The 11,424-nt window shown below is 42.2% G+C and overlaps 2 protein-coding genes across 3 annotated transcripts; both read right to left on the reverse strand.

Annotated features, from left to right (window-relative positions):
* Window positions 1-2,364: 2,364 nt before the first annotated feature.
* Window positions 2,365-6,416, reverse strand: LOC103363348 (C-X-C chemokine receptor type 3-like). Of its 2 annotated transcripts, none has more exons than XM_008290076.1 (3): window positions 5,956-6,416; window positions 5,185-5,535; window positions 2,365-4,872 (listed from the first exon to the last, which is right to left on the reverse strand). In XM_008290076.1, the coding sequence occupies exons 2-3, from the start codon at window positions 5,524-5,526 to the stop codon at window positions 4,114-4,116; spliced, it is 1,101 nt and encodes a 366-aa protein (XP_008288298.1). In that variant the 5' UTR covers window positions 5,527-5,535; window positions 5,956-6,416; the 3' UTR covers window positions 2,365-4,113. The 2 variants fall into 2 exon arrangements, with proteins under 2 accessions (XP_008288298.1, XP_008288297.1); XM_008290075.1 differs by lacking the exon at window positions 5,956-6,416 and adding an exon at window positions 5,711-5,936.
* Window positions 6,417-8,338: 1,922 nt separating this feature from the next.
* cxcr3.2 (chemokine (C-X-C motif) receptor 3, tandem duplicate 2) lies at window positions 8,339-11,424 on the reverse strand. The gene is made up of 2 exons (XM_008290077.1): window positions 11,155-11,424; window positions 8,339-10,883 (listed from the first exon to the last, which is right to left on the reverse strand). The coding sequence occupies exons 1-2, from the start codon at window positions 11,197-11,199 to the stop codon at window positions 9,783-9,785; spliced, it is 1,146 nt and encodes a 381-aa protein (XP_008288299.1). The 5' UTR covers window positions 11,200-11,424; the 3' UTR covers window positions 8,339-9,782.

Raw genomic sequence — 11,424 nt, forward strand, 5'->3', positions numbered from 1 at the left:
TTTATTTTTTTTTACCATACAACAGCGTGACTTCAACATTAGGGTACATCAACAGACAAAGGAACTTCAGATGATTACTTTTTAACTTGTCCTGAACGCCACAAAATGCGAGAAACCCCTGAATGTACGTAATTTTAGTAACTCAAGTCTTGTTGAATATATTTCTCGGTGATGGCTTGGTGGACTTCAAAACAATACTCACCTAATGTTAATGCTTCTGAAGAGCTTTGGGAACATCTATCAAAACTTAGGATAATTAAAACATCCAAAACTTGATACATTCTTTTGATCAAAAATGCTGATATCCAGATCTTAGTTTCTAATAGAAGCCTGTAGACTACTCTGTAGACTTACAGGCTGCTTTTGAAGAAATGTAATGAGACATGGACACACCCAGGATTGCGGGCCCTTAAGGAGACAACAACAACAACAACTATTACTATTATTATACACATATGACTCATTGGCACTTCTGAGGCACAGGTTGACTTTTCACAACTGGGTTTTTATTTTACCGCCTTAAACATGCCACAATTCAAATGCATGAAAACAGTAGTTTTGTCACTAGATGGGCCCTTTTAAGAGTTCAGCCAACAGAACTCTACAAAACAAGATGGTAGTTATCTGGCCTAACGAAATGAGACATGAGCCAAACGTATATACAGGCTGATAATGCTATTACTAATAAAAGAAAGAAGAAGAAAACCACATAGGCAACAACCAAAGCTCAATACAAAGAAGCCACCACCGCCTCGACCTCAACGCCGTCACAGCTCATGGTCGAGCGCTTCTTGGGCCTCTCTAATTTTAACAGGATCTACACTTAGCCATGTACTTTGGTTAAACCATAGATGAAGCCTGACGCAGCAGATACGGTAACTCAAATACAAATTAAATTCTGCCACTTAGCCAGAGTCATGGTGACAGAACATTGTCAACAAACTGCCTCATTTAGAATACAGTGATGTGTTAAAGCGTACCAATTAACACATTGGAACCCGATCAAACCACAATTGGGTTTTATGTAAGAATAAGATAAGACAGTAAAACTTTGGTAAGGATGTGAGACCGTGTACGTTGACTGTGGTTAGATTGGATGAATATTACCATCATTAACGTGTGTGTTTGTGGATACGGCCATTACAGTGTTGCACAATGTTTTTACAGTCGCTGATGGATTTCTCAACAGTTCACTTCTTCGAAACTCTTCTCACAGTCAGCAAAGCGGAAGTCACTGTGAGCTGAACTTGAGAGCTGCCATTTCTTTAAAACAGAAACACATTCACTGACCACATCTTTCAAAATTCTGGTTCACCACTCACAGTCCATTTTTGATTTTTTTTTACACGCAATCGTAAAAATGGTTAAATGTAAAAACCAAATATAAATAACAACCAGGCATTTTTGCAAGTACAGAACAGAATAGATGATACTTTTATCGTCCACTCAGATTGAAATGTTCTTTTGCTCAACATAAGAAGAACATTAGGATCAGCTCATGCCAAGATCTAATGAAGGGCTGAAAATACATTTTTAGCTGCCCGAGGGACTCCATAGCGTTCTCCTCTGCTCTATTCAGAGGTTGATGGAAGTGTACATAGGAGTGCATTTCCAGCCTCAGAGGGGTTCAATCCTCGACTCTTTACCTCATGACGTGAAAATTGTATCACTGCTTGTATGAAACACACATTTAGAGCAGGTTGAAAATTAGCAAAGAATAACATTAAACTATCATTTCTCAGTTGAGTTTAGTTGCTGGCTGGTTCAAAAGACTGGCCCACAGAATTAATAATCTACAGGTACTGTAATGAGAATGTTCCTGCTCTTGCTCTACTTATTGCTCCTCAACCACCTTCCAACTTTTAATGATCTATAAGACCTATAACTGTATGTTGATTCCTGTTGTGGACAAAGAGCCAGGCAAGTGGGTGCAAGTTATCTCCTCCTTGTGTTCTGTGTTTCTTATTCAAAATGCACCGTGAATGTCATTACCATAGGTTTTCTGAATTGCAATCTTTACGATCAAAAGCTACATTTCTGCACACTGTAAAGGTAAGATCATAGTTCTGAAAGTGCTATGTACATGATGGAATAAATTGTGCATGTGAAACATTTAGATACATACGATTACGTCTTCATATGTAATATATACCCTGAACATGTACGGAACGGTTTCATTATGACGATTGCAGAATACAAGCTAGATTTACACAAAAAAGGAAACCTACAGGTAGCAGTTTCTGTGGAAATAGATAGCATCTTTTTGACAGGAAATTGAGTGAAGAGACAAGAAGCAGACACATCCTCAGTCTGATGATTTAAGCAGAAAAGTGACAGCAAAAAAAAAAAAAGAACACAGAGAAATAATGTGACTTAAGACAGGTTTCTCCAGATCAAATAATATGCATGTAAAACCACACTGCGCCTCCACCGCTCTGCCTCACATGATTTACATGCCAGGCTGAGCAATGGACAAACATTTGCTAACAGCAGGATGGTAGCTGCTCTGTACAGGATCAGCCTGGCAACAACCAGCGTGTCTAAACTATAAACATTTCAGCCCTGAAGCAGCACAGAATGCAGTGGATTGAAGAGCTTGGCTGCAAACCCATTCAAGCACATCAAGCATGATGTGGCAACATGAACTTCTCTTGTTTTTAACCATGTAGTCATGATGATACATGCTTTTTTTCTGACAATAATAAAGTACTCTACTTTACTTTTTAAAAGAATCCATACCATTTCCCAAAGGTTTAGTTTGTGCTGATAACGTATTTGTTACTCATTAAAGAAACATGACCAGCTGTTTGTCTTTGACAGATAAGCTTGAGCTGAAGCAGGAAATCATGCTTCAAGTTAATGTGATGCTCCAGAGTAACCATGACCCCATAATGTGCTAAACATGATGGAATTCTGCTGTTACAGTCAACCGGCATTTCCCAGATTAGGCAACTTTCCGAATGACACTTGAACTCTAAATAAATCCATCTTATAGCTGTAAGAGGAAGAGAAATAGCTGGGCTGAGAGGAGGAAACAGTTTGTTTCTAAGTGTAAAAATACTATATACTAAGCTTCCAAAAGAGCACCCAGCTATGTCAGTACTCTCTACTTGTGGTCACATTTGCACGGGTTAAATATTATTATTATGCCTTGAGCCCAGCTATCAAGCTTGCCTGGCAGGTCACAGCTTGCAGCATTAAAAACCACAGATTCTGTTGTTCGTCACATTGAGATGTTTATCTGCTTTAACTTTCCTGCTTTTGTCACCTACTCAATTTCCCAGTTAACTGAAGGAGACGTGCTGTTTTTCTCTCCACCAAACAGCCAAGCTCTTTGATGAGGGTTTAACAGAGAGCTACAAAAAGGGCTGCAGCAACAACAGAGCTTTTTTTCTTCCTCCTCCTCCTCCTCCTCTGTCTACATCTGTCACCTGACTGGTGACATCATCACCGGTTTGTGTCATCCAGTTTCCCTACAGCCCTCACACTAATGTTGCAACAGTGAAGTCAAAAAGGACAAAAGCTATGGGATATGCCAAAGGGAAATTCCCTAACTGCATTGTAATCATACACTGACATGCACACACACACACACACACTGTGCAATTGTGGAATTCACCATGTTTACTAAGAAAAAGTACTGATAGGTACAAGGCAGCTAAGTTAAAAGGGAAGTGTAACGGCCGGTCATAATGTAAAACAGATTGCTTTCATTTAAAAGGATAACATTACACAACGAAAATACAGATATGTTCAGTTAGGCTCCAGCCCCCCGCGACCCTGGTGAGGATTAAGTTGTGTATAGATAATGGATGGATGGATATGTTCAGTTCATGACTTCAGGTGATCAAGCTTAAACTGTGCAGAAGTGATCACAAAACAAAAGTATAACAATACATGACACCATGATGTGGCTCTGAGACCTTCACATTAAAAAGCGGAATGTGACAGAGTCTTTTTTTTTTCCTTCTTATAAATATCTATTATTACATAGCAACATACAATGTAGTCCTCCACCCTCTGAACCACTGGCATGAGTTCACACACATTTCCCCTCAGGGGTGGATCATTATTCAGATCACTTCTGAGTCACAGCATGACATTTCTGTCCAGTCATCTGCACTGAACTGTCTGCACCTGATGCTCTTCACTTGTCATCTGTTTTAGCTCTTCCCCCTCATGACTTTGGTCAGGCAGGGCTTCCTCGCCCACATTAAGCTCCCACAATGAATTGCTGGATTCAACTTGAGCAAATGTCAACATGGCGAGTAACCGTTTCCTGAAGTTACTACACAGGCCAAGATATAGCAGAGGCCTGAGGCAGGCGTGAATGCAGCCCAGAGCAGAGGTGGCCGCAAGAGCTGTTTTCAAAGAACCTTCAGGGTTTCCAGATAAAACATTGTGAGATTCCTTAGAGCGTCTCCTGGAAGTGTCCACAATGAGTGTGATGTTGTACGGCATCCAGCAGAGAAAGAATACCAACATCAGAGGCAGGATGACCATGATGGATCTCTGCGTTTGGCCTTTAGAGCTTCTCTGAAGTAAGATACAGGACCAGCAGAAGATCAGGGCGCCTGCAGGTAGGCCAAAGCCCACCATGTGGTGGAGCAAGCGTGACAACAACTTCCAGTCAGTTACAGATTCAGAGTATCTGTACGCACACCATTTTCTACCTGTTGCTAAATCTCTCTCAGTCACCAGGAAAATCCAGTCAGGGATGGTGAGGAGAAGGGAAACAAGCCAGACCAACAGGCAGCTGATGTGAACCAACCAGGGCTTCTTGTGAGAGTACAAGTTGATGGCATGGATGGTGGACAGGTAGCGATCTAAAGTGATGCAAACCAGCAGAAAGATCCCACAGTAGAAGTTGATCTAGGAAAAAAAGGAAAAAGAAAACTGTCATCTATCATCTTTAACACTTAACCTTCACCCCTCCCCTACACTTTCCTCTTCCCAGAAATTCTGAAATTCCTAGAGGAGATAGGGAGGGCGGGGAGTACATTTGCTCAACAACAGTATCAAGTTCAACAAACCTGATCTGCCAAGACTTTTCATTAAGCAGGAAATCAGAGGCCTACAGCCAAACACAATCCATCCAAAAACAACATTCTCATAGCTTCACTGGAAAGATCTGACTTTCACTTTCAGTCTCTACCTCTTCTAAACAATACTTACAGTACTTACATTAAAAACAGCTCCACAGATCTTGCAGAAGATCCCAAAGCACCATTCCCAATTTTGAGCAGCCTGTGCCGACCAGAAGGGAAGCGTCACCAGAAGCAGGATGTCCGCAGCGCTCAGGTGGACAACAAAGAAGTCTGACACGCTCCATGAAGGCAGCCTCCTCTGAGCCACAATGATCAGGAGCAGTACGTTCCCCAGGAGGCCTACAATCAGCACCAAAGTATACAGAACCGGCATCCACACCGCCTTGTTGCTCGAGTCAAATTCATCCTTATACTCGTAGTCCATGTCATAGTCATATGAGGTGTTCTGACGAAATAGTCCATCTAGATCCACATCCATGGTCAGCTGCTGTGGAGACAAAGACCAGAAATGCTGCAGTGCTTCCCCGTGGATGTCAAAAATACAAGTTCAAATGCACTTGTCTCTATCTGTGCAGTATCAGCTGGGTGACAGTGGTGTTAATGTTCTAAAATATCTCCTTGGGAAGCCTTTATAAACACACTCAGACTCATACTAAACTCACATGGTGCGCTGTCACTGGATGAGGTAACAGTGGAGTGGGTTGAAATGGAGAGTTCCCCTTGCTCATGCGCACACACACACTTACAAACTAACAAGAGGCTAAACAGAAAGAGAAAGGCACACATTTTGTCTAAAGTTCATTAGGAGACGACTTTAAGACGTGTCCAAACATGTGACAACTTCCTCCACTGACATACAGCGTGCACTCACTGCGTGTCTGATGAAACTCAACAACCTGCCCCTTACCTTTCACACCGGGGTCGACGGGTTTTGGACGGCAGCTACCGGGTGTGTTGTTATTTGGAGGGAAGACGAGATGAGCTCTCGCAGCTGTCGTGCGCCCGTCAAGCCCAGCTGTAAAAAAAACCCCTGCAAAAACAGCTTCTTCCGAGTTTGCGCTCAAACTTCAGGGATCATTAAAGCTGTAATTACACGAGACTCGCATGTTTAAATTGGCTGAGGGTGGTTTCACGAAGAAAAAAAAAAAACACACACACCGGCCAAAGTGAAGTCAAGAAAAGGACGATGAGAATAGCTGCGCTCACCGGGCCGGAAGTTTTACATCAGTGACGCATTTCGCACCCAAACCGGAACCTTAACGCCTCACACACACACAGAGTGGACTCACACACACTTTAGCTGCTGTAGCAGTGGACGGTTTTGGTTCATCAATTGTCACAAAACTCGCACAGTGTCGCGTCTCCGAGATCTGTCAAGTCACACGAAATGCGGCGGTTGCACGATAAATGGCTTTTCAAAATAGTTTTTATCACTGAAATTCACCGCACTGTATACAAAAGAAAATCTGAAAGAAAGACACTAAAAAATCTCTTATCTCTTCGCCGTAGTGGAAGGCATACGGATATGCTGAAATGACACAGCAACCCCAGAGCAAAGCCTCTATTGTGGAAAATAGGCGCTTATTTTGAAGGCTTCTTTGTCACACTTCCGCTGCTTCCTGTGGGTGACTTGACACATCACGCAGCGCTTCAACACAAAGCAGACAGCGCGCCGCACAAAGCACCGCGTTCCAATAGATGGCGCTGTTGTGTTTGCTTCCAACGTGAACAATAGAAGCCGAGACTTGTTCTTATTTGCAGGTTGTCGGGATGAATATAATAAACAGGCCTCTGTCGTTTTAGATCAGTGTTGAGGGTGATTCATTTTTGGTGTGTGTGTGTGTGTGTGTGTATATATATATATATATTAGAGAGTGTAGGACACTAAAACATGGCACAGTGTTTAACTGAGGGATGCCCCCAAAAATAAAGTTCTGCTGGGGAATGTAATAAATTTACTTAAGTAGGATACTGTTGTTATTTTTTTAACTACATGTAAGTTTATTATTATTATTATTATTATTATTATTATTATTATTATTTATTTATTTTATTTTTTACATTTAAAGCTACTTTAAATTCAAATGAAACTTTTACACACTTACTTGAACTAAGATAAAGTATTAACTGTATATAAACCAAACTCCACTTTGGTCCAGCTACACCAGTAATGCTGCCTCACATGTGCTATTTGTTGGTCATTTTACCGTGAAGTCTTTTACTTGAAATAGAATAGAATAGAATAGAATAGAATAAAACTTTATTGATCCCTTTGGCGTAAAACCTCAGGGAAATTGTTAAACCTCAGGGAAATTGTAAAGTACATTTTGCTGATTACTTTTAGATGACGATTGACTTCAGGAGGAAGACGTCACATGCCACACCAGTGAACATTCAGGGTTTGAACATTGAGGCAGTGGAGAGCTATAAATTGCTGGTTGTTCACCTAAACAATAAGCTGGACTGGACAGACAACACCCACGTCCTGTACAAGAAGGGCCAGAGTCCAGCACCCCTATAACTCACCTAGTTGAGCAGGTGACCCATGAACAGGAGCTGTAGTTACCTGATGCAGCGGTTGTGGGTTTGATTCCCGCTCACGACCCTTCGCTGGTCTCTCCCCATTCTTCTTCTCCCCCACTTTCCTGTATATCTCTACTGCTCTAAAATAAAAGACAAAAAGCCCAAAAATTTATATATATATAAAAAAAAAAAAAAGACGGGACAGAGTTGCCTCCACCTGCTGAGGAGACTGAGATCCTTCAGAGTGTGCAGGGCTCTTCTCAGGACTTCTTATGACTCTGTGGTAGCTTCTGCTATCTTTTATACTGGAGCGGACAGGAAGAGGCTCAACAAGCTTATCAGGAGAGCGAGCTCAGTTCTGGACGGTCCACTGGACTCCATAGAGGAGGTGGGTGAGGGGAGGATGTTAGCCAAGCTGACATCCATCATGGACAACACCTCTCACCCCCTGCATGACACTATGAGGTCTCTTATTTTAAATCACAGTCTCTACTATGTATGGCTCTATTGTATTGTATTTCTAAGCTCTTCCTATTTCTAATTTTGTTTGTTCTCTTTTCTTCCTGTTGCTCTTCTGTGCTCTTTTCCTGTATCTGTACTGGTGCAACAAGTGAGTTCTCCCATTGGTGGTGAAGAGTGCAATCTTATCTAATCTAATCTACTTATGCAGGATGTTCAATGCAAGATTTTATGTAATGCAGCATTTTAGATTCCAGCTCCACTACTTTTTGTCACAGACTCAGAGACTCAGTCGCAGACAATTGTACTGCAAGATTTACTTGGCACTTGGCAGATTTAATATGTATAATATACAAAACATGTTATCACTTCATTAAAAGATTAAACAATAGAACATGAATAGTAAAAATTAGCTTTGCCTGGTTCAACTGCAACATGTTTTCTACATATCAAGGCACCAACAACAAAACTCTGTGCATAGTAATGACAGCAGTTAAAGAATGTCTGTAAAATGTACCTTTGGTGGTACAGATACATTTTGCTTACAAAAGCTTTTTGTAATTACTTCCTATAAAGTATTTTTTACATTGCAGTACCACTTACTTTACTCAAGCACAGGATCTGACTACTCAACCACTTGCTGTGGTCCTTGACTGTTCAGTTTCTTTACATTAATGATAATGTAGGATAATCTGGAACCCCATGTGTGGCCCTTCAAACATAGCATAAGTAGACAGAGGAAATACTGTTAGACTGAGTTATCTGGAGCTTCTGTTAGTGTTGCTGTGACTCAGAACCAGATGCATCATCCCTCCGAAGAGCGCTTTGTCCCTCCAGTACACCCAGTTCATTTTAGCTCCTTAACTACTTCATTGCTGTTAACCATGACATCTGTGCTGCAAGAAACTTGACCAGAGTAAACCTGCAGAGAAGTAACGTGGGAGGTTGATGCACAACAGACGTGAAGCTTTGTTTGTATTAAAAATATTTATTATAAAAAAACTTGCACCTCAAAAAGAGACTGGCTTTTCATGTTGCATACAAAATTCAAAATTGGTCATATTCATTTCCTCTTTCGCGACACAGAGGACGATGTTGATGCACACAGTTTTATTTACATCATAAAAAAAGGATTATAAAAAGAATTTCCACACATACAGATTTGAATCAACACAGTCATCTTGACGGTTTTATGAGCTTAAACTTGTTTTTATCGCAATCTTTCTGAGAGATAAAACAGATACAAAAAAAACCCCACACACACTCCAAGTATACAGATGTCAGATATGAGTGTGTAACTGCTGAACCAGCGTTTGGGTGGGGGGTATGACGAAATGTAGATATTTGACAATATTTGGCGTATGTACGCAAAAATCAGCGCGTTCTCATGAAATGTTTTGTCACACCATCAGGATAGGGCTGTGACCTTCTGCTCCACTCTGTGCTCCACCTCCACATAATGATTTTACTACAACGTTCTTAAGGAATAAAGAGAAGAATGTGTTTTAAGTTGCACAATACCAACAACTAGATAGCAAAGCATCAATATAACACATGAATAACAGGCAGAAACATTACTCTTCTGAGAATATTTCTAAAGTCAAAATTGAATTGACATGCAGTGTAGTTTCTCCTCGCTCCATTCACCACAGTTGTATCTCTCACTGCATCACCTCCCCCCCCACCTCGCTTACACAACAAACCACATGCGTCTTTATCTCAATTTTTTTCTTCACATGTCGCCAACCGATATCACACCATGACAGAGTAGGAGGTGTTTTCACTTTCTGCAGAACTGAAAGAGCCTGTGGTTTTTCTAAGCCTCCTCTGCTTCCAACCCTCCATCCCAAGCAGGCCTCTCTGACCCAGCAGCCCCTTACACATTCTGACCAGCTCCCTCCTGAACTTCACCCCTACGAACCCGTACAGCAGAGGGTTCAGGGCGCAGTGAGACAGGCCCACGCTTTCGGTGATCAGAGTCCCAATGTCCACCACACGACCGTACTGGCAACCTCCGCTCACCACACCCAGGCTCTGCAGGCTGTCTGCCAGCTGGAAGCAGTTGTATGGTGCCCAGCAGATAACGAACACGGACACTAAGGAGATAATGAGGCGGAGAGACTTGCGCTTTTGCCGACGACTGGCATTGCACAGAGACCTGAAGATCTGGATGTAGCAGTAGAGCATGATCAGAAGGGGGACCCCAAACCCCAGAACGACACTGATCAACTGCAGGCTCACCCGCCACTGCATTGAGTTACCAGTGAACCACATTTGGCACAAGGGCGGCCCCTGGTGGTCGGCGGTGGTCACCCCCTCTACCTGTCTGAAGGCGACATCTACTCCACTCAGGCCCAGGCAGACCACCCAGATAATGGCACAGGCAAACTGGGCATGGCAGGTGTTGCGCTTCCAGCCTGAGCTGACGGCGTGGACGATGGCCAGGTATCGGTCAAAGCTGATGCAGGCCAGGAACAGGATGCCGCTGTAGCGGTTCAGGGAGAAAAGGGCACCGGAGATCTTGCAAACGACCAAGCCGAACACCCACTGGTGAGCCCACTGCACTGCAAACAGGGGCAGAGTGAAGGCCAGCAGGAGGTCAGAAATAGCCAGGTGAAGGAGGAAGGTGTCTGTCAGAGAGAAGGCACAAGCTCCACCGCTCTGAGAGTTTCTGTAGCGTCTGATCACACACAGCACCAGCACATTGCCTATAACAGCCAAGACGAACACCAGGCTGTATACGACGGGGTAGTACTTGTGCGCAAAACCATAGATGTCTTCCTGGAAGCATGGTTTTGCAGAAATCCCATCTGTTTTAGGGGAAAATGTGTAATTTTCGTCATCTTCATAATCCTGTTGACAAGAGAGAGAAACAGGCTTCTGTCAAATATGTGAAGAACAAGGATAGGAAAAGATGATGGGTTTCCTATCATTTATCTTAATTTAACAAAGATTTTTCTTGAGCTTTAGTTCGGGCAGTTTTGGCAAGAAGCAACAACAAATACTATATGGTGGAGAAATGTAATGTGTATTTCGTAGAAAATATCTTAAAGTGAAATCTTAGCTAGCCCTTCACACATGGAAAAATAATAATAATGAAAAAATAGTGAAAAAATCCACTCACCCAGTAATCTGTGGAATCCTCTGTGGTTGGATGGACGTGATCCATATTTGTAGTAAACAAGGAGGCAGCAGAACACTTGAAATTCACAAAGACAGAAGAGAGCACACTGCACGTAAACACATTAGCTATCCTTATCCACAGATGTTGGTCCAGATAGTGAAGGATCAGAAAGAAGAAGTACGAATTTCAGGAACTGAATCTTTGCACCATTTAGACAGATACAAACATAGTGGGAATTGATGACTGTACAAGGGAAATTGTAACATATTT

Source organism: Stegastes partitus, unplaced genomic scaffold (assembly GCF_000690725.1).
Source record: "Stegastes partitus isolate 25-593 unplaced genomic scaffold, Stegastes_partitus-1.0.2 Scaffold654, whole genome shotgun sequence".
Classification (NCBI taxonomy): domain Eukaryota; kingdom Metazoa; phylum Chordata; class Actinopteri; family Pomacentridae; genus Stegastes; species Stegastes partitus.

Coding starts and splice junctions, on each gene's coding strand:
- LOC103363348 (XM_008290075.1), bottom strand. CDS start 5,776: ATGAGCAAGGGGAACTCTCCATTTCAACCCACTCCACTGTTACCTCAT. Junction 5,536..5,710: donor ATCCAGTGACAGCGCACCAT/GTGAGTTTAGTA, acceptor TTGTCTCCACAG/CAGCTGACCATGGATGTGGA. Junction 4,873..5,184: donor TCTGTGGAGCTGTTTTTAAT/GTAAGTACTGTA, acceptor TTTTTTTCCTAG/ATCAACTTCTACTGTGGGAT.
- cxcr3.2 (XM_008290077.1), bottom strand. CDS start 11,199: ATGGATCACGTCCATCCAACCACAGAGGATTCCACAGATTACTGG. Junction 10,884..11,154: donor AGGATTCCACAGATTACTGG/GTGAGTGGATTT, acceptor TCTTGTCAACAG/GATTATGAAGATGACGAAAA.